At 37.1% G+C, this 23,518-nt stretch overlaps 4 protein-coding genes across 4 annotated transcripts; all 4 read right to left on the reverse strand.

The window, feature by feature from the left end:
* Nucleotides 1–919: 919 nt before the first annotated feature.
* Nucleotides 920–2,885, reverse strand: LOC119774523 (olfactory receptor 142-like). The gene is made up of 2 exons (XM_038272053.1): nt 1,099–2,885; nt 920–1,025 (listed from the first exon to the last, which is right to left on the reverse strand). Exon 1 carries the CDS (start codon nt 2,797–2,799, stop codon nt 1,816–1,818), a length of 984 nt encoding a protein of 327 aa, XP_038127981.1. The 5' UTR covers nt 2,800–2,885; the 3' UTR covers nt 920–1,025; nt 1,099–1,815.
* A 7,422-nt stretch (nt 2,886–10,307) lies between these two features.
* Nucleotides 10,308–11,447, reverse strand: LOC119774529 (olfactory receptor 6M1-like). Its single transcript, XM_038272059.1, has one exon. It carries the CDS (start codon nt 11,411–11,413, stop codon nt 10,469–10,471), a length of 945 nt encoding a protein of 314 aa, XP_038127987.1. The 5' UTR covers nt 11,414–11,447; the 3' UTR covers nt 10,308–10,468.
* Nucleotides 11,448–14,798: 3,351 nt separating this feature from the next.
* On the reverse strand, nt 14,799–15,793 carry LOC119774534 (olfactory receptor 11A1-like). Its single transcript, XM_038272064.1, has one exon. The coding sequence runs from the start codon at nt 15,791–15,793 to the stop codon at nt 14,876–14,878; it is 918 nt and encodes a 305-aa protein (XP_038127992.1). The 3' UTR covers nt 14,799–14,875.
* A 5,929-nt stretch (nt 15,794–21,722) lies between these two features.
* Nucleotides 21,723–22,631, reverse strand: LOC119774504 (olfactory receptor 13C2-like; the record flags this gene model as incomplete). The annotated part of the gene is made up of 1 exon (XM_038272034.1): nt 21,723–22,631. A coding segment is annotated over exon 1 (897 nt), but the record flags the coding sequence as incomplete, so codon positions are not given.
* Between the last annotated feature and the right edge of the window lie 887 nt (nt 22,632–23,518).

Genomic DNA, 23,518 nt, shown 5'->3' on the forward strand with positions numbered 1-23,518 from the left:
CAGGATTCTCTCTTAAAAACACTGTGTGCAGCCGCAGGTATGTCAAGTGACTACCCTCTTGCTTCAGCTTACTGCACGGCTCAACCTCTCTATATATTGATCAAAATAAGATGTTTTCCTTATCAAACAAAAAAGACTTGGGGAGTTGACGGAAAAATAGTCAACATCATAATAGGAATCCCCAACACCTTCCAGTTTCACCTGCATAAGGCTCAGGTGTGGGGAAATTGTCAAAATGAAAATGAGAAGTCGCTGGAGGTGTTAGTTCAGGAACGGCAGTCGCACCAGCTGTAGAGCGAGTAGACTCTGTGGGAGTGGTTCTGTGGAGCAGCTACTGGAACATTTCTGTAAACTGCTGAAGTGAATGTTTTTTTGCTGTCCAGCCAAAGAGTACTTATATTCAATGCCCAGCCAGCTTGGGCACCATATTATGTTGCGGTACTTCAATTCAATTCAGTTCAGTTTATTTATATAGCGCCAATTCACAACACAAGTCATCTCAAAGCACTTTAAAGTTCAACCAGATCATACAGTCAAATTGATTCAAAGTTTTCTATCTAAGGAAAACCAGTTGATTGCATCGACTCATTGACTCAAATACAATCCTACTTCAAAATGTTTACTGGCCAACCTGGTAGGGGTGGTAAATATCTTATTTAATCAGGTATTATTGGGACTGTCATACTGTATATTGTTTATGAACACACAACCTACTGTCTGTGTGTTATAACAACAAATGAAAGCGTGAATCGAGTTCAAATCCTGGTCAAAAAGATAATTCTGCACATAGATGGAATAAAATCATCACAAATTCCATTAAAAATATAAGAGGTTATAAACAAAAATAATTCAGCTCCAAGTCAAACTGTAATGAGCTCAGAATGTAGGACCCAGAATTCAAGGTGAGACAGACAGTGGGAAGATTCAAAATGTTTATTAAAATAAGACAGAATGGAACAGAAGCGCAGGGCTGTGGATCTGCAGCGGCTGGTGGGAGAGGCTGGGCAACGACCATTACTGGCACTCTGGTTAGGGAGAAACACAGGTAACTAAACACGATAATTTGATGGAAAATGATTATCCATGTGAGTCACTTACGTGGTTTAAATAATCACTCCATTCTCTTAAGTAAGGCAGCCAATGGACTGCCTACGAGATGCGGCGGGAGCCGCCCAGAGTGTCCCAGATGCAGAGGCAGAACAAGACATGGTATCAGGAAGTCTACAGAACTTTAAACTATCTCCCTCCACTGAGCAAAAACAGGAGCAAGGCATGCTCAGTGGATAAGAACCAGGACATGATTGGTTTTCTTATGGTATATGAAAACATTCTCAAAGAAGGATAGCAAGCATTTTAGAGTCATGGTGTTTTTACCATTAAAAACAATTGTTGTAAAAGGGACTCTTGAAAATGTCTTATAATTTAACAAAGAGGTTATGTTACATGAAATCTAAATGCAAATGCCAGCCGTTGATAAAAAAAAAAGTCATCAATCTCTCATATTTAATCACACTAACATTTTTGTAGTTTTTAGATGCTGGCAATACATTTGATCTTAAATCACTCTAGGCTATTTACTGATGACATTAATCTATCAAATGAAACTTATGACTATAATAAAAAGGTACACTTTATTGATTTAGAAGCAATATCCACATTCTACAGCAACAAAATATACACCATTCAAGAAAATAAATTATAAAACATTGGATATGGATTGGATTTGATCTATAAAACATTAAGCAAACATTTTATCCTCAAAGTTATATGCTGAAAGCAGAAAAAATGTACAAGTGTATCTCCAGTCTGAATTATTTATCTAGTTTTTGTATCATAACCTAATTTCCATTTACCTGTTAGTGTAATAAAAAGGCAGAATCTAGCTCTACTGAAAAACCTTACCAGGTGTTTATGAATTTCTGTCATCTTTAGACCATAGATTATTGGATTAAAAAGAGGAGGATACAAAACCAGCTGTAAACTCATTATTGAGCGTGCTGTTTTGGGTAAATCAATTTCCAATCTGGCTATTATAACATCATAAGAACACAAACATGAAAAACTGATCAAAACCAGCAGGTGTGGAGCACATGTCTGCACAGCTTTTTTCCTGACATTTGAGCCCCTTCTATAGGATATTATAAGTATTTTACTATAGGTAAAAAGGATGAACACCAAAGGAACAAAGACAGTATTAATTAAAATAAACACACCATATATAATATAAGGTCCAGCGGAGCCCATACAGTAAAGCTTGGTAACAGCATTATTGCAGAAAATTCCCTTCAAAGTATGACTGCAGAGTTTAAAACTGTTACCTAGTATAAGGGACGGTATAAGCTGACCGGATGGTAAAACCCAAGCTAAAACCAACAAAGTAGTCACGGTTGTTTTTCTCATGACTGTCTGATATTGCAGAGGCTTACAGATAGAGACATACCTGTCATAGGCCATGACTGCCAAAAGGAGAAACTCTGAGCCACTTAAAGAGTAATAAATGAAAGCCTGTAATCTACACGATGAGAAAGTTGTAACCTGTAAGTCAGATAAAAGGTCAATCAGAAGTTTTGGATAAACATTGGTGCTAAACAGAAGTGCATTGCAGAGTAAAGCTGCGATGAAAATGTACATAGGCTCATGGAGGCTTTTTTTGATCCAGATGAGAACCAAGATTGTAGAGTTGCCACAAATTATTAGAAAATATATCGTAAATGTAGCCACGAAGTACAGAAACTTGTATTTCTGCAATTCTACATGCCCATCAAAAGATATATATGTTACATTTAGTTCATTATCCATTTTATCCGTTATAATGTAGAAAACAAGAGCAGAAATCTAACTAATGTTGTGTAGCAGCAATACATGTCCTGTTACAGTATATCATAATTTTGTTTGGGTGCACTCACCTCAAAGGGAGCTGTCTGAGTCTAAGTTTTTATTCACCTTTATTTCTCTCTGTGGACCTCATTAAACTGTTTACATCTGACATGAAGTAGACTTATCAAAGTCTAAAAAACTCCATCACCAGCTTGTTTACTTTTAACTTTGCTGAATCAGAAAGTAAAATAGGGATGGGTCTAGGATCTGAAATTCAGCAAAACTGAGCGACAAGTAAGCACTTATCAGTTCTTAGCTAAGTAATGTATCCAGCTTATTCAGTACATATCTGGGGGTCCAGCATTTTCTGAATACTGTAAGAAATGAATGAGGGAAGGGAAAGGAATTAGGAAGAATGGGGAAAGGATTGACTGGAAGGAAATTAAAGAGGGACATCTGGAGCGTTTGGCTGAGCTGAATATGCAGCAATTTAGCAGCAATTTCATGGGTCTGACAGGAAGAGAGATGTGGTTGCAAAGTAAAACACACCCGCTTTGGGGGAAAATACAAAATAAGATCTCTTTATCTCAAGGGAAAACAGCCAGGTTTGGAGTCGCACTGTGCATGCATAGCAGACGGGCCAGACTGGGGAAAGGACAATCAATGACACATTTAAAAAACAGATTACTTTACTCATGATAGAAGTTCAGAAGACAGAAAATGGAAAGAGTATTGATCCCATTTGACTCTCCAAAAAACAACAAGTGAGAGTGCAGGAAAGTGGAACTTGTCACTAGTGTTGCACTGATACCGATACCAGTATAGGGTAGGGCCCTGATCCAGCACTAAAATGGTGGTATCAGTATCGCAGAGTACAGACAAATAGGGCACCGATACCATTTTGAGAGCCAAAACTTTATTCAACTATTGTCACCCATTCCAGGTACACAATAAAAAGTTCTACTGGATTCACTTTGTATTAGTCTTTTTCCTGCTCCACAAAGGTAGGCAGCAGCTTGACAAAGCCATGATGGCAATTATTTTATATCCAAGTAGTATGCAGTTGTTCTCATATATACACACATTTCAAACAGATGGTATCGGTATGGTGTTGGTACCATCCGATAATGCACAGCCAGGTATCGGGTATCGGTACCGGGGCCAAAAAATGGCATTGGTGCAACACTACTTATCCTTCTCCCCTGATAAAAAAGAGAAATTTACACAAACTATACAAATAGCTCTCTGAGCGTCATCTCTCACTACCTCACAAGTACCTATAAACAGCTCCAAAGCCTTTATTTCTGCATTTTTAAACTAAGATAGTTTAAGTGCAGCCCCAGTGTTATTCTTCAGAGTTCTGTGATTTGCATCTCCTTTAAATCCACTTTTTTTCAAACAGTGGATGATGGTGTGCTCTCACACTGCTGTTCATTGAGCTTGAAGTCAGCTTTTATTTCTTTAGTTTTTCTAGCTTCTCTCTTTTCCATTTATATTATCTGTCTTTTTGATTTCCCATTTATTTTCCTCCTGCTACAGTCTTGTGGATCATCAATTTCTGAGTAACACGCGCAACTGTAAACACAGGAACATCAAGCTGCTTGAAGATGGTCTTATAGCCTTTACTTTTTAAATGTATGTCTGTAATTTTCTTTTTAATATACTAAGAAAACTTCTTTCATATTGCGTGTGGTACACACCACATCACCAAACAGCACAGTGACTGCTGTAGCTCTATGTATAGGCACACCTGTTGACACATAATTTCTATGTTACCATAATTTTTATCCAGGCCTGTTTAATTTATTTATTTTAAAAATCTTTTGACGGATGAAAGCAATGTCTGACATACATTTGGTCATTTTGATAGAATGTCTATTCAATTGTGCATTTTAATTTAACGCTATTGTTAAATTAGTCAAACCTTGATAAGTGTTGAATTACAACAATTTACATTGTTGTTCCTGCTCTCTCACTGTTAATTCTTTAATTCTAAATAATAAAAGTATTATTTTAATTGGATCTAGTGAGAACCAACATAGACTCTAAAACTGAAATTTAAAGGTATAGTAAAAATATTTTTTACTATAACATTGTAAAAGATTTACACGTATATAAACAAATACCGTTTGAATTATGTTATCTATGTTTTCTATGTGTAAATTAAATATTTTGGTAAAAAAGTTGTCCCTTACTACAAAAAAAAAGTTGTATCTACGTATATATAAAGTTGTTCTTCATTTAAACACTTTTTAAAATTGTATTTACTTAAAGGAATAGTACACCCAAAACATGATTAGCCTTCATTTTCTACTCACCCCCATGCTGAACAACACTCTGGAGTACTTTTTTGATATCTGGAGATCTGGGAGGCTTCTTGCTGTCTGCTGACATTCAAATAATGGAGGTCTATGGTGCCCGAGACAGAAAGGTCCATAAAAGTCCACAAAAAACGTGTCAATACTCCTCCATACTGCTCGTCCAATGTATTCTAAGTGTCCTGAGTGGGTAGCATCCAGAATTTTGTATAGGATTTCCTGAAAGCGCGCGACTGCGAGTTCATGACGCTACGGAAACCGCGGCAGACCAAACCAGACGAAAGTGCGCATTCAGCTCGGCAAAGAACTCATGCTCTTCCTCAACACGGAAGTCCTCAGACATTTTTCTTTCGTTGTTTCTTTCTTTGCACAGGTAAACAGCACATTTCTTCTTCTACGCTGCATTATTGGCAGAGAAGGCGCTGAATGCGCACTTTCATCTGGTTTGGTCTGCCGGCTTCCGTAGCGTCGTGAACTCGCAGGTGCGCGCTTTCAGGAAATCCTATACACTACTGTTTATGCTCTAAAAACATTCTAAATGACTTCGTTTTGAGTAAATTCTGGATGCTACCCACTTAGGACACTTGGAATACATTGGACGAGCAGTATGGAGGAATATTGACACGTTTTTTTGTGGACTTTTATGGACCTTTCTGTCTCGGGCACCATAGACCTCCATTATTTGAATGTCAGCAGACAGCAAGAAGCCTCCCAGATCTCCAGATGCATTTGAGATATCAAAAAAGTACTCCAGAGTGTTGTTCAGCATGGGGGTGAGTAGAAAATGAAGGCTAATCATGTTTTGGGTGTACTATTCCTTTAAAGGGAGTATTAAATTGTATATGAATATTTACAGTTACATATAGGATTTAATACCAGCATATGAAATCTGTAGGGAGTGTACAAAAATACATTTGATTTTATGTTTTTTCTTAACGTTATACTTTTTAAAATTGTATTTACTAAAAGTGAGTATTAATTTGTATATGAATATTAACAGTTATGTATAGGATGTTATAACATTTTGTTATAAAATTTTGTTGTTTGCAAAAACCATGTCTCTATTTAATTTTGTGTAAATAAATATCGATCCATCCTCTTCAGGTTGTCCGTGGTTTGAGTCGAGGCGGTTGCAATTCATTCATATCGTGGGTTTCCCTCTGGGTCTCCTCCCAGTGTGACGTGCCCAGAGCACCTCACCAGGTAGGCATTCAGGAGGCATCCTAACCAGATGCCCGAGCCACCTCAACTGGCTTTCCTCAAAGTGGAGGAGCAGTGGCTCTCCCCCAGATGATCAGTCAAATTGATTCAAAGTTTTCTATCTACGGAAAACCAGTTGATTGCAATGACTCATTGACTCGATAGCAATCCCTCACACTAAGCATGCTTATAGCAAAAGTGGAGAGGAAAAACTCCCTTTTAACATGAAGAATCCTCCAGCAGAACCAGGCTCAGTGGGAGTGGCCATCTGCCGAGGCTGACTGAGGTTCAAGGAGACAGAAGTAGAAATACAAAAGGCAACTGTAAAAAGCAATTCACAGTCTGAGAAACAGAACTACACTGAAAAAAAGGCTGATCTCCTGCATCTATAAACAAAAGTGTTGATGGCAGCAGCACAGCTGATATTTCTCTCCAGGATGGTGTCACAGCCAAACAGGAACAGACGAGGCTATTATGAGAAAAAACAGAGAGAGCATAACATTAGAGTTTGAACTAACAGATTCTGCAGAGTTGGAGAACTGAGATAGAATAAATCAGAATGATGAAAAAAGGGGTGCCTATGTCCTCCAGAAATCTAAACTGCAGTTTGTGGACTTCCTGAGAGTAAAGAATTAAATTAATCCAGCTTTGAAGTAACAACTGCATGGACTACTTTCTTAGTATCACCCCTGGACAGGATTTTACAAATTTTTGCAATATTGCGCAGATGAAAGAAGGAAACTCTAGAAACCTCTTTGATATGGGGTTTTTATGTCTTCAAGACATGCCTGTAATCTATGTAACGGGTTAGCTTCATCTGGTATTTATAGACAAATCTATCTATCATCAGCATAACAGTGGAAATTAATCCCATGCTGTCTAATAATTCTACCGATTGAGAGCATATATTTAGTAAAGGTAACCCGTGAGCATGAGGAAGATTAGACATTAACATGAACAAACTGAAATCGATCAGATAGATAAGATTTACACCAGTCTAGTGCTGTTCCTTTAATTCCAACAAAATATTCAAGTCTTTCTAAAAGAATATTATGGTCAACTGTATCATGTACATAAATCGATCAGATAGATAAGATTTAGATTTAGATAACCAGTCTAGTGCTGTTCCTATAAAATATTCCTATAAACTGTATCAAATGCAGCACTGAGATCTAACAGGACGAGCACAGATACAAGTCCATTATCTGAGGCCATGAGAATATCATTAGTGACTTTCAACAGAGCTGTTTCAGTGCTATGATGAGCTCTAAAGCCATCATAGCAAAGCTAATGAGGGAAACATCAAAAAGTCAAAAAACAAGCTTAACAGGGGCAGTGTTTTAGTATAAGCTTATGAAAGACTATTTTGTTTAGTTTTTCTGAAAACATTTGACAACAGTCTTTGTTAATTATGTTGGCTTTAAATATAGCAATCTGTAATGAAGCGCTACATATTCAAAATAAACTGAATTAGTGCCTTTTGGTGGTATGGGGATCCATCCTCCAGGATCAGATTTGTTCCCCTGGGTTGTTTAAGTCTATTGTTGTGTATGGTTTTTTTTTTGGTCATTTAAATCATAATGGGTGTAATTCTGTAACCTCTTTGTATTGACTTCCATGACCAAATTATAAAGGCTCAGTGGATGAAACAACAGTTCTACCCCCTCGTATTCAGCAAAGGTTTTTTCCCTCTTAACAAAGATGCCTTCCTTCATCCCTCTTTTAAACCATATATTTTCTCTGTCCGACATCTGAACAGATTTCAGAACAGTTCACCTTTGACTACCTAGATATTTTCTAAAAATAGAGGTTGCTGCCGTGTGCAGATTAGCTCCTAAAAAGTAACTTTGTCTTAACTTTCAGCATGAATTACTGCACTCTGCCCAACATCCCTTACCTTATAAGCAAGATGAATTGAGATTTGTAAATTAACAATCTCATCTTGCCAGAAACCAACAGATGCATTGCAGAGCATGTGAGCTGAGTGGAGCGTGGAGCGAGCGGTGGAGCAGAGCGGAGGAAATACGGTGGTGCGCAGAGCGCTTTTCAATTCAGAGACCGGAGCCAGGATTTCGGTCCACTCCAGTTCACTCCAATGCGCTCACAAGGTCATTTAAAAATGTTGGATTATAAAATTTGTAAAATAACATTTTTCTGATTTAAGTGTGATACAAAGTGGGATAAAATCTCATAAAAACAAACACTAACCAGACTTAACAATAAAAAGTGGGTTTACATAAATTGATTGTTGTGGTAAGAGCCTGTATTTGAAAATGGATCGCATACATCTATTGTACGCTATTATCTCATTTGCAAAGGGATGCGAAGTGACCTTTTTTACTGTAGTCTAGTAAAATGAATTAATAAATAAATAGGAAACGTGGGGCAACATAAATTGAGCGAGGTGTTACGTTTAAAGCTGGAAAATAATACAATAATTTAACAGCCAGTTGAATAAACGCCGGGTGTCCCATGGCCCTAATAAATGTCAGAAAATGATTTCACCGGAGCGGGAGGAAAATTAAGGTGAGTGCAGAGTGGATTTTGAGCCGAACATTCTGGCACTTTGAGTGGCGGAGCAAATGAGTGATCATCCTCATGAGCGGGGAGAGGGAATTGTCCACCGCTCCGCTCAGTTCACATGCCCTGATGCATTAGCCTCGAAACAATGAAATGCAGTGACATCTATGATGTCAAAACGTCATCCAAACGGGAAAGGCTGAAAGAAAACAAACATGGCTGTGGCCGTTTTAACTGCAGTAACCTCTATTTCTTTTTGAAAAATGAGCCAAAGGACGCAAATATACCATTGTGGATAAAAAGATTGAAATATTGTTGCATTTTCCTCCAAACCATAATTGCTAACAGTTTGATTAACAGTAAAATCTGTGAAAATATTAAGGAATGTGATACATCTCAGCTGCAACTGCTGCTGTCATTGACTAAAAACTCGAAAAGAGAGGCAGTTACCCATTTAGCTCAAAGAATTGTCCTGAACGCCCTTTTGCATGTTTTGTGAGGCTTCAAAGATTGATACGCATAGAAATCAAATTGAACGATATGTATCAATCTGGCTTATGCCAGGTTATTAAATTACCTCTCCCTGGTCGGAAAAAAAGTGGGAGATTTTTCCAGTGCCAGCACAATGTACTTAAGGTAGATGATTCCATGAAGGAGCCCTCTTTCATAGATATTCTCCAACCGCTTGTTTTCACAGGTCAGGGAGGGGGTGCTGTTCATGAAACAAATTAAATACCATTTTGTGCATGATTTTGAAGAGGAGTTTGCCATGCAACCGGAGGGTCCAGCTTTCAGTGCAAGACATTTTGCCTGCATTGTGTACTGATGGTGGTCAGAGAGAATGGTGGCATCAGTGTACGGCAGCCTCACTTCTGTCAGTGAGCCCCAGGGCAGCTATGGCTACAAGGCAGCATGCCACCATCACTGGGTGCATGAATGGGTGAATGACTGAATGTAGTGTAAAGCGCTTTGATCAAGTCCTCTGACTTCATATAAGTACAAGTCATTTAGCATTTATATTATAGCAAAAACCTCAAAGACAATTTTGCATTATAAAAGTCAGTTAATGACATTTCATAGTTCTGAATGGATCTCCATACTGTTTAAATCGCTTAAATCAATGATCTGTACCGTTAATGTGAAATGATGACACATCTTAATCACCCATGAACTTTATTTATAAGACCTACAATTAAATTGAAATTTTACAATTAGGCTATATCGAGCTGACTTTTTTTTTATGCTTTAAATTGTTAAATATGAGTAAAAAAAAAAAAAGGAAGATTAAGGCATAAAAGAGTCCACAACCAAAACATGTTGCAACATATTTTCTTTACCAGAGGAAAAAAAACTCTTAACCTTTGCGACTGTTAAAAGTGACATGCATAAAAACTAAAGAGGTCAGTTATATATCAGTATTTAACATATTATACTCATATAATGGATCTTTATGTTGTCCGATTTAACATCTATTTAAGTAAAACAATCACCACAGAAATAACATAGCAATCTGGTTAAAGAAAATCATTAAGATTTAAACTGAAGGTAACCATAGCATTGTTGAAGCTGAATAATCTAAAAGAGTTTCAAATGATGAATGCTCATCTTGCTTTTCATACACAGAGACATTTGTCGTAAGAAAAAATCTTTCTAAGGTGTCTATAGATTTTTTCTATCTTTAAACCATATATTATTGGATTAAAGAGAGGATGATACAAAACCACCTGTAAAGTCATTATAAAACGTGCAGTTCTATCCAAGTCAATTTTCAGTCGGGCAATAACAATATCATAGGAACACAAACAAGAGAAACTTATCATAACCAACAGATGAGGGGAACAGGTCTTTGCTGCTTTCTTTCTCATTCTCGCAGAACTTCTGAAGGATATTATTAGTATTTTTATGTATGTAAATAATATAAAAATCATTGGTAGGAATACTGTATTAAGTGCAATAAAAGCACCATATGTAATATATGAAGCCCTTGAAGTCATACAAAACAGCTGTGAGATTGAATTATTACAGAAAATTCCATTTAAAGTTAAGTGACAGACTTTGTAATTCTTACTGATGAAAAGCGAGGGCACAAGCTGACAGGCAGGTAAAATCCAAGCTAATATCAGCAAAACAACCACAGTTTTTGTTCTCATAATAACCTCATATTGCAACGGTTTACATATAGACACATATCTGTCATAAGCCATGGCTGATAGCAGTAAGAACTCAGCACCGCATAAAGAGTAATACGTAAAACTCTGCAAATTGCATAGAGATAAAGATGTTATCTGCTTCTCAGATAAAAAGTCGATCAAAAGTTTGGGATAAATACAAGTGCTGAAAAGAAGTGAATTAAAAAGGAGAGCTCCAATGAAAATGTACATAGGCTCGTGAAGGCTTTTCTGAATCCAGATGAGGCTCAAGATGGTCGAGTTACTGCAGATAATAAGAACATATACAACAAGCATGATGGTAAAATAGAGATATCTGTATTTGTGCAGCTCTACGTGCCCACCAAAAGTTATAATTGTAACATTCAGATCATCTGTCACTTTATCCATGACAGCTACAGGTCAAAAAACATTCTTGTAGGCAGTTTCCATGGGCTCTTCTAAAGAGTCCAACTCAACATGTGAACTAGCTCTTATCTGAATTTGCCCCCCCTCTGTGGATCTCATTAAAGTGTTTACAAATAAGACAGCAACAAGTTAGAGGCGGGGAGCTTGAGACTGTTGGCTGCAGAATTTCAGGACTTTAGTTTATGGAAAAATGTTTTAATCAGATTTACTGTGGGCTACTACAATCACCATCAATACTATTAACTCACAAATGTCTGCTAATTGGTACCGAGTTTGGAGTGCTTGTGACACAGTGGCTAGCACGCACGACCCTTGTACAGAGGCCTTAGACCTCGATGTGCCAGACCCGGGTTCGAATCTGAGCTGTGGTCCATTGCCACATGTCTCTTCCCCTCTCTCATACCCCACTTCCTGTCAGCCTAGTGTCAAAAAACAAGTCACTAGTGCCATAAAAACTGAAAAAAAAATAAAATAAAAAATTGGTCCCAAACTTTCTTTCTGTTGTACGGCGGATTGCCTTCTAAGCTGAGGTCACTGAGTTTTACTGCATTTCTGTAGGGTCGTAGGGAGCAGCTGTTCCAACCGTTGCATTTCTGAATTCTCCTGAGTGGTGCACGACTTTACACGAGTGAATAAAGTGAATGTGATCAGTCGTATATCAAGGGGGTGGGATTGTTGTGGTGGAAAATTGGCAGACAAGTTTGGTTGTCTACCAATTTTCCATTTGGTTGTGGCCGGTTTCTCAGAAGCATCTTGCTAACCATTTAGCAACTTAGTGCTAGTAGGTTCCCAATAGGAAATTACATTGGGTCCAAGTAGCAGATCTCAGAATGATGGACCCAGAATTCAAAGCGAGACAGGCAGTGGGAAAGTTCAAAGCGTTTATTAAACATACAGGTGCGCGGGGCTGCTTGTCGGCTGCGGGGCAGATCTCTGCAGGGACAGGAGAATACAGGTCAGTGACTGGATGTGGAGCTGAATACGACTTGGAGCTAGTCACTGACCTGATTCAAAGTTCAGTCCGTTCGCAGAGAACACAACAGAATCCGCGAGGGAGGTTTGACCGCAGTTGCGGCGGGCAACGCCCCCAGAGTTCCTAGAGAGCGAACGGGCGCCAGCCGACGCCGAGCAGCAACAGAGTCCAGAAGGGAACTCCAAGGCCAAAGTCAGCACACAGTTCCAGGTTCAGAAGCCGTTAGAATCCAGGATCAGATCAGACAAACAGAGCAGACAGGGGCAAGGCAAAACTTGAGATCCTCAGGGCAGAAACTGGTCAAAATCAGGAAAACAGACAGACTACAGAATGCTAGGAAACGTCTCACCAAAACACACAAATAACCTGGCGCTGATGGGAAGCAAACACACAACTTAAATAGTAGAGGAGGTGGAAATAATCGGCGATAATCAGCTGCAGAACCAATTACACAGGGGAACAGGAAGCAAAGAAAAATAACAAACCATCAACGCCAAGAACATGACAAGATCTGCCTCCTTTTCTGAAATCTGGACCTCATTTATTTTTTTTTTTAAACAGTGATTTTATGTACTATTGGTTTCAAATGATTGTGAAATGTCATTTTGCATTGTCATTGTTTTTGACAAGTCATCACTCCCGAGGTGTTGGGCCTCAAGCAGAATATCTAAAAATCATCTGATTTTACCATAAAGTTTCAATACCAATTTCTTTCACCTTTTCTTTTCAGCTCACTTAAACTTTTATGATATTCAAAGATAAACAAAAATAACCTGAGGAAATACAAATGAATGTTACAAAATTATGATTCCATTCTTTTCAAAGCCATCCAAACCAAACAAGCTTTGTACCAAAATATGTCTGCTCCTCTTATTATACAATGTTGTTAACTGTGGTAGACTACAATTTGGGAGTTCCCTTGCCATACCAGGCCAACAAATTTCAAGAAAATAGGCTAATATCCACACAAATTGATAAAACAGACGAAAGTGGTAAACGTTTTTAGAAGTGGCTCCCAGGGGATGGTGGTGACTTTGCTGAATCTGGATGACTTGAATTTATGAAACCACAAATTCTGCTCACAAATAGAAGTTAGTAAGACATTTTGTGACCTTAAGGCTTTTACAGTACAACACAATCATTGAAAAGTTGCTTTCTTTCTATGGCCGTAAGTCTGAATCACTGGTCTTGGGGTATTCAGTGTAATTCAAGCACAAATCGCCAATTCAGCTCTCTTTACCCAAGGCTACATACAATATCAATCTAGTTTAAAACAATAGTGGTTTACCTTTGTTTTAAAAGCTTTGCAGTGAGATTTGTGCTTGTGTGTTTCTGTGTTGACATTTAACTTGTGTGCTTTTCTTTTTCCTCCACCTTTTATGTCTTCTAAGCATTTAACTCTAGTAATTGGTCAATGAACACTTCCTGCCTAGTTATCAATGGACTAATTTGTCTGTTGGATTAGATTGTTGTGATACATCATCTAACCTTGTGAATTATTATAGGGATTACTGTCATAAATGCTCAAAGATTGTGAAATGATTAAGTCCAAATCTTGCCTTTTGTCAGAGAATCAGGAAGTTATGAAGCCCTCGAGCAAGTCCACCTCTGAATGGCTGGACACAACATAAAAGCTTTTCCATTCACTTGAGTGGCTGGATTTCAAACTCAAACAAGGAATTAAAAATTACAGGATTATAACAATTTAGCAAAGATAAGTGGGTCAGTTGTATGTTACTTATTGTACCAAAGATGACATAGCAAGTCATTAGAACCAATTTTTAGATTAGATTAGATTAGATTAGATGAGCTTTATTGATCTCACAGCGGAGAAATTCACTGGTCACATATTGGCATAGTAAAAAAAGAAGGTGCAAACAAGGAGGAAAAAGGTGCTTAAAGAATAAACAATATATATACAGTATATCAAGGTATATACAGTATATATATATATATATATATATATATATATATATATATATATACATATATATATATATACTTTATTATTGATTTTGTTGATGTTATAAACTTTGTAAAAACTGTAAGAGGGGAAATACTTTTTCTTAACACTGTATACTGTACACTTCTAGACCTAAATTCTAATTTCTAATACAGCTAAAAGCATCAATGAAGATGCAGATGCAGGAAAAGCATGCTTAAGCATGTATGTATTACTAAAGCATTTTATACAAATGATTAAGAAAAACAAAAAGTTAATTGAATGTATTTTTTATCCTAATCAATACAAACTTATTTGCTCTAAATATCATTACCAAACAGTATAAAAACAGATGAAATTACCAGAGGAGGACTTTCTTTCACACTGCCTCTTTTGACCAGGAAGAGAGATAGATTTTTTCAGGTAACAAATTAAACTTCAGCTGTGTCAAGCTTTATGTACATTACGATATAGAGGATTCTTGATGCTAAGAAAATAATTTCAGAAAAGAATCCAAAGTATTTCCTGCTCAAGCTGAACATAGAAACTTTTTTAGATGTTTATTAATTTCTTTCATTTTGAACCCATACATGAATTGATTAATCAAAGGATGATACAAAAATGTTTGTATTGTCATTATAAAGCGTGCATTTTTAGGCAAATCTGACTCCACCCGAGCTATAATAACATCATATGTCATCACACAAAAGTAGCTGGTCAAAACCAATAGGTGGGGTATGCATGTCTGGGCGGTCGTTTTCCTTAACTCTTTACAACTTTGGTAAGATGTCATAAAAACCTTTGCGTATGTAAAAATTGTAAAGAGGGTTGGAAGAAATGCCAAATTTAATAAAGCAATGACCCCAAATACTGTAAGTACTCTTGATCTCACACAGTGAACTGTATACATGGTATTGTTACAAAATATTCCCAACAAATTAAAGTGGCATATTTCAGCTTTAGCGCTTAGTATTGCTTGCACTGCAAGATGACAAGCAGGAAAAAACCACGCCAGAAACAGGAAAATATAAACTTTTTTTTTTGTCATGATATTTCGATAATTCAGAGGTTTACATATCGCCACATATCTGTCAAAGGCCATGGCTGCTAAGAGTAAGAACTCTGAACCACCTATAGAATAAAACATGAAAAACTGTAAAAGACAAGCTGAGTATGATATGATTGGTTTTTCTGACAAAAAGTCGATCAAAAGCTTTGGGTAAATATTAGTGCTGTAGAGAAGAGAGTTAAATAACAGACCTGCAATAAAAATGTACATAGGTTCATGGAGGTTTTTGTGAATCCAGATAAGATAAAGAATAGTGGCATTACTGCAGATGATTAAAATGTACACTGTAAATATAACAGAAAAGTAAAAATATCTGTATTTATTAAGATCCACGTAGCCAGACAGAGTAATATAAGTAATGTTTATCTTACCATCCATGACTGTACTTAAACTAACTTTTAAAATGTAGTCACTGAGTAACTGTAACAGCGGTACATGTAAATGGAGCACACAATATGTGGAGTGAGTCTGTGGCAGCTATTTTTATTAGACTGCTTTCTCCTCCAAGGATATAATCTCTGAAGTCCTTCCACACTGATTTCCATCCATGGCATCCCTGGACATGTCCTCAGACTGTGCTCTGGGGAGCTGGCAGGAGTGCTGACGGACATCTTCATCCTGCCCCTGGCCCACACTGTGATTCCGACCTGCTTCAGGTCCACCTCCATCATCCCAATCCTAAGAACTCTAACCCATCCAGACTCAATGGCTACCATCCGGTGGCCCTCACATCCATCATCACAAAGTGCTTTTAGCAGCTGTTAGATCACCTCAGATCCCGTCTCCCTCACACTGGACCCCACCCATTTGCATACTGACAGAACAGGAGCACAGAGGATGCAGTCTCTATACTGCTGCACCTTTCAAGGTTGGAAAGTAAGAATACATAGGCCCGAATGCTGTTTATAGATTTTAGTTCAGCATTTAACACTGTCATCCTATCAAAATTGATTACCAAACTCACAGACTTCAGCATGATTCCACTCATGTGGAACTGGTTGCTCAACTTCCTGACCAGCCAGCCCCAACATGTCTGACTGGACAACAACTTCTCATCCACCATCACCATAAACATTGGAGTGCCACAAGGCTGCATAATGAATTGTTGTCACTAAATTTCAGGCCTGGTTTTTAAAATATCAAATACAATTACCTTTCTCACCAGTGCTCACATGATAGATCTGAGAAGACCCCAATGGTCATCATCCCACCATCCTGTGTTAGTGGAAGGATTGGTTCACTGATTTGGGAAATTAAAAAATTGCCTTAAGCCTTAAGGTATGTCCACATCTAACTAGAATTTCACAACTGGAGGGAAGAATTTGTATGTTATCTCTATGTACTGGGCAAGTCTGGAGCAAAGTGAAACAGCAGTTTAGCATGATGAATGGAACAATTTCGGGGAATTTCACCAAATTTGATTGTTGCGTCACCTATGAATTAAGCTCTGCTGATCGTTATCCTCTTCTGTCTTCTTCCATCTAAAGCAGTTACCTTCTAGAGGTTAAACCCAGTCATAGACTCTCCTAGCATGGTATACCGGGTGGGCTTCTCTGATGTACCTCTGTGCTTCTCCCGGCCAGCTGGGAGTTGGACAGGGGTACTGGTTCTTTCTCTCTCCCGGTGTTAAAACAGCACTGCCAGTTACTTCGTAAATCCATATCTGTAATCAGTGTTGTGCCTGAACGCGTTCATTGAACGAAAGTTCATGAACCCGTTCATATTTTGGGCGAACGTGAACTGAACGTACTGCATTACTGCCTGATGAACGTTATTGTGAACGCGTTCATTCTGGCGTCTGTGAACGGCACGCTCTCTCAGTTCAACTCCGTTCAATAGGTTGCCAGATTTCTATAGAGTCCTCCAGGCGAAACCCCGGCTAAATCACACCGTAAACAGGCCTTAATATGTAGCGGGAAAAACACCCAATCTGGCAACAGCAGCTACCAGCGTCGTAGCCTACAGCCGCGTGCGTCATCAAAACAAAATGCAGCGTGGAAGGCACAGAAGCATGGAGGCGACTTAAAACAGGTTTATGACCAGGTGGTCGGTGAGGATGATGGCAACAAGTTTGCCCGCCGGCTTTCAGTAAAAAAATCCGCACTTCAGTAACCTTAAATTCCTACCTCAGCCTGGTCCCTCAGTTTGTGTTAGTAAAATCTTCTTGAGCGGAGGTCTTCAACAGGGGATCCGCGACCCCTAGGGGGTCTACAGAGGTACTGCATGAGGGTCTGCATGGTTAGTTGATATTTTTATATTCCCCCCCTGCATTTTTTTCCCCCACTAATTGAAATGTCTTTAAATACTCATTAACATGAAATCAACACACTGTAGTAAACAGATAAATGGAGGCAGAAGATGTCTTTCAGTCATCAATGCTCACATTCAGCGACACACAGGAGCTCTTTCAAGCTGGGCACCGTTTCCTTCACAACACCTGTCCCATCAACCAGGAATCTGAATCAGAAAAACTTTAATAATCCCAGGGAGAAATTAATTTCTTTACATTACTCCATCTGTAATTTCATACAATATATATAAATAGGGGGTCCCCGCTCCATCTCGCCATCAGTTTGAGGGTCCTTGTACTGGAAAAGAAGACCCCTGTTCTTGAGGGTTTTACTATCCATGTAACTTGTTTGTTAAACCTGCCTGGTATAATTTTCCAGGATTCCAGGATTCCTTTTTAGTATGTATTGAAATGGAATTTCAAATGGAAAAAATTATTAAAATAAAAAAAAAAACACTTGCACCTTAAAGACTACTTTCCTATTTTTCTTTTAATAATTACTCATAAAAAAGACCATTCAAGCAGCACATTTTTCCTGATGTTTTTGAGAATATACTGTAGGGGGGAAAGCTGCAGCTGCTACTAGTGTGAAGTGAATGGACAGCAACAAAGCATTAAAGCAACAATGGGGAAATGCTGTCCCCTCAATGCTAATGTAAACCCTGGTTGGATAAGGATTCAAAACTGGATAGGAAGATGAAATCTGACGCACAGTTTCAGTGTTACAACTGATAAAATAATTGCTGTCTGTGGTTCTACAGTAGGCTATGGTGTAATTGAGCAATATATGAAAAAAAAAATGAAAAAAAAGAACTATGAACTAGTTCGTTTTTTGGAATTGTGAACTATGAACTGAACTAGTTCATTTTAAAATGTGTGAACTGAACTTTGAACTAGTTCACGTAGAAAGAGAACTTTCCCAACACTGTCTGTAATGTTGAGGGGAAACAAATAACCAGCATACTTCTTGATTTTGGAACCTTCTGCCTGTCAGGCAAATTTGCCGCCCAGGCAAATTGCTTTCAGTGGCCAGGTGAATGTCAAGGCAAGCAAAAGCAGGCAAAACTGGCAAAGTTTTCACAGGTTGTCCATTTGATGTGAACGCACGTTTACAGAAAGAAACAGATCCTAAATAGTTCCGAAATAGTCCTCCTGATAAAATATATGTTGCCTCCTAATTCCATGGTTCAGCCAAGTTTTAAGGTCACACTGGTACCTGTGGCACTAATTCACCACAGTTTATTTATATAATCTCAAGGCACTGTACAACTCGATCATACGGTCAGATGAGCCTTCTATCGAACGACAAACAGCTGATTGCATTGACTCATTGATGAAGAGAGCAAATACATTTAGTCACAGTAAGATAAACAGGAAAGGCTCCAAAATCTATTCTATTCCTATCCCTAATCTATTCTATCTAATCCATTCCTAAACATTTGTCAATAGATTAACCCCCCCCCCCCACCCCCCCCCCCCCCTCAGGAGGACTAAGGTCTCAGGTCTTTCTCTTCCTCTTTCTCCCCGGGAGGTTCACAAAGGAGAGACAAGATTAGGGGCAGACTCTAGATCTCCAGACTGACCAAAGCTAAGCAGTAATGGTTCACATTTCAGAATGAACTGCTTCAAAACAGACTGTTTTTAACGTTCCTATTTGAGTTTCAGGTCTGGCACAAGTCAGGGAGAGTTTGTAGATAAATAATTTGTTTCTTTGATTTTTTTAAAACCTTGTTCACACTAAAACTGTGTTTATACTTTAGTTAAGAAAAAGCTAACCAGATAGAGCACATGGTACACTATTCTACCACATCTGAGCTTTTATTTATAAGGCTTAAACAAGCTTTATTTCATTAAGGGTTTAAACACTACTATAAAATTAACATTCATGTGTTTTTCTCATATGCTCATCACATTTTGATTACTGAATTATAACCAAATGTCAAATGTTGGGAGTCCTCATGTCTGGTAATGTCTAGCTCATTCAAAGAAGGTAACTAAAAGTTATTGTTTCCTGATTGAGAAAACCATCTAATAAAACATCACTTGGTCAAATAATAATTGATTCATGTCTTGGATTTTCATTGTTAGTTGGTTTGAAAACTTTCAAATTGCTCTAAATTAGAAGTTAATTTGATCAGATCCCAAGTTCATCATGATAAACGTTTGGTTCTGAAACACAAAATCCATGCTAAACTCTGATATCTTTGCATTCATTCTTATTCTACATATGAGTTATCTGTTTGACAATGATTTGAGCTTCATCTGCACTTTCATTTGTTATTCTAAAATACAGCCAGTAAGGCGTATATTCACAAATAATATATTACAGACCTTTGCTTTAGTGCTGTAGCTTAACAAATTATTTCAAGTTTTGCTGGATATTGTATCTATATCACCGTTTGTTGAGTTTTTGTAATATATATAATCTTGAAAAGAATGAGATTGCAACACCACAACTAGAAAACAAGGGTTATGGTATGGTAGGTAGAACTGTCACAAAAACAACAGGTAGTTACTTTGGATAAATCCTTCATTCTAGAAAATATAATACAGCTTTTAAACTCCCTCCTTTAATCTTTTACAACTAAATAAAATGTAACATTTAAGTTCCCAATAACTTTTTGAAAACATAAAGTTTGTTTTTGTTTTCCATATTACTACTACTATATTACAATTATGAAAATAACTGCACTTAAAGGGGAGCGCCGTTTTTTTTTTTTGGCCCTTAATTTTAGGTTATTACATCATGTTCTACTCAACCATATGAGTTTTGTGTCATTTGGAGCTGTTCTGAAGATATTCCGTTATATCCAAGACATACACCCTCCGCTTTGTTTTAAAAAATATATAAATCTAAATAATATCACCGCGGATGTCTGGGGGACAGTGATTCGCCTACATGTTATGAATGCTGGCGTACCATAAATGATAAATTATGAACAGTTTAGTTTGTGCCTTCAACTCGTTGCCCATAGGAAGACTTGGATATGACCTAACAGAATATCTTCAGAACAGCTCCAAATGACACAAAACTCATATGGGTGAGTAGAACATGATGTAATAACAAAAAATCAAGGGCCCAATGTAAAAACACTGGCGTTATCGTTTTTACGCTTTAAAGGAAAAGTACCGTCAGCATGGAATAATTAATGGAACATTATCTATATCTAAAACTAATACGTTTGCTGTGATTTAATTAATTTAGAGTTAAACAGTAAAAAAAAATTAAAGTAAGATTTTTTGTCACGATCTCTGATTCTGAGAGCGGCCATTTTTGCCCATTAGTAACACCTCACTCCTGACATCTTCCAGGAGTGACATCACGGTGCGGTAAGTTTCCCCGCTTTACAAGCAAAATCAATGGGAACCACTAGACAAATCTGCAATCAACAAAAAATATTTAAGATTTCGAGAGGAATTTAACATTGAAATTTGTGAGAGCTATAGTTAAAGTGACAATGCCCATGTGCATGGCAGTTGGATGTGGTAATACATCGGGTAAAAGTGAAAAAAAATTTCCACCTTTCCGAGTCATGATCCACCATGGGTTCATCGTTTGATTGCCAACTTCAAGAGGGAGGATTTGCCATTGAACATTTGGCCAGAGAAAAAACACATAATATCTAGCAAATATTTCCAAGAAGAATGTTTTCAAGATGACTTGGATAATAGTGCGTTCCGACACACACCAGATACAGCTCTGGCACAAACATGGATGTCTCCAGTAAAGCACATGCAAATGAAAATTACTCTTAATTAAAAAGACTTATCATTAATTGAACAGTATGTCATAATTTTATATTTAAATTACTTTCAGAAGTTTAAATTCTGAATATCACCAAACTTTTCCTTTAATTGTTAAACACTTATACAGTAAAAAATAATAAATGTGTCCCCCACTCTGTACCACAATAAGCACTTTAATTTCAAGTAAGATTGTATCAAACCACACTAAAGCAGGAAAATGAGTTGTTATACAAATTAAAAACATTTTAATTATGTTTTTGTTAAAAGAAGTGTTTTTAAATGTTTAGAAATTTCTTTCATTTTCAGTCCATATATAATTGGATTGAACAAAGGGTGATACAGAACTATTTGCAGAGTCATTATTAATCTAGCAGGTTTTGGAAAATTGGACTCCATTCTTGCTATAGTTACATCATACACAGCCAAATAGGAGAAGCTGATTAAAATGATCAGGTGGGGTACGCACGTCTCAGCAGCCTTTCTCCTAAATGACTTACAACTCCGATAAGATATCACAAATATCTTTGTATAAGTAAAAAACGTAAAAAGCATAGGAAGTATGACAAGATCAATTAAGGCAACAACCCCTAAAACAGTAAGTGATTTTGGTTTTAGACACGGAAGTTTAAAAATTGCATTATTGCAAAATATTCCACTTAAATTGAAGTGACATATTTTAGTGTAGGCAATCAATATTGCCTCTGGTGCAATGTGACAAGCAGGTACAATCCAAGCCAGAACCAGGAGAACTTTAACAGTTGATTTTCTCATTATGGCTGAATATCTCAGAGGTTTACAGATTGATACATATCTGTCAAATGCCATCACTGCTAACAACCAGAACTCTGTGCCCCCAACAGAATAAAACACAAACAACTGTAAAAGACAACTTGAGATTGAGATTACTGGTTCTTCAGATAAAAAGTCAATCAAAAGTTTTGGGTAAACAGTTGTGCTGTAGAGAACACAGTTAGTTAACAAAGCTGCAATAAAAATGTACATCGGCTCATGGAGGTTTTCGTGAATCCAGATAAGATATACAATAGTAGCATTGCTGCATATGATCAAAACATACACTGTAAACAAAACAGAAAAATAAAGGTATTTGTATTTATTCAGCTCTATGTATCCAGTCAAAGTTATGTGGGTAAAATTTAACTCATCCATAAATATATATATTTAAATAGACTAGTCCTGTTGTTAATACGATACAATGACTCTTTTCGAAGTAGCAAGAAGTCTGTTCTCTTAATAACCTTAATTCAAATGAAATATTTTGTGAGTGGATATCTTTTTTTATTGCTTCACCCCTCCCAGGATCTGAACGCTGGGGACTTGCTACACTACACTTTACATTAGTGTATCATGATATGATATTTCAAGCTCACCATATTAATCAGATTTGTATGGAGTGTAATTTGCTTCATTATTTTTGCAAGCAAAGATGATGTTTTCTAAATCCAAATGAAAAAAAAACACGTTTTGCAAATTGAAACATGACAAAATCCCATCTCATCCTTGTGTCATTTCATTTATTATGGTGTTCAACCATGGTTTTAACCTTCTTAGTACATAGTATCTTATTTTAGTTGTGTTTCATTGGTTTTAGTCAAGATGTTTTAAATGAAATATGTTTGACTATAAGCTGAATATATTTTTTTAATAAACTCTTATATTTTTAATGGAAGTTGTGGTGAATTTATTCTATATCAAATAGGCAGAGTTTTCTGTTTGATAATGATTTGAGCTTTATCCACACTTTTGTTTGTTGTTCTAACATATAGCCAATAGGGCGTGTGTTCACAAAAAATATATGCTAGTCAGAATATTATCTGTTTAAATAACACATTTACCACCCATACTGGGGTGGGCATTAAATCTATTAGAATTCCACAACATTATGATGATAAAAAAAAACAACATGTGAAGAATAATACAGACCTTTGCCTTAAAAAATTATTTCAAGTTTTGTGGGATATGTTATATATGTCAGTTTTTGTTGAGTTTTTGTGATATATAATCTTGCCTTATTGACAGTGGTGTCAAAAGTACAAACATTTGTTACT

Source organism: Cyprinodon tularosa, unplaced genomic scaffold (genome assembly GCF_016077235.1).
Source record: "Cyprinodon tularosa strain WSP-4 unplaced genomic scaffold, ASM1607723v1 ctg815, whole genome shotgun sequence".
NCBI classification, from domain to species: Eukaryota; Metazoa; Chordata; class Actinopteri; order Cyprinodontiformes; family Cyprinodontidae; genus Cyprinodon; species Cyprinodon tularosa.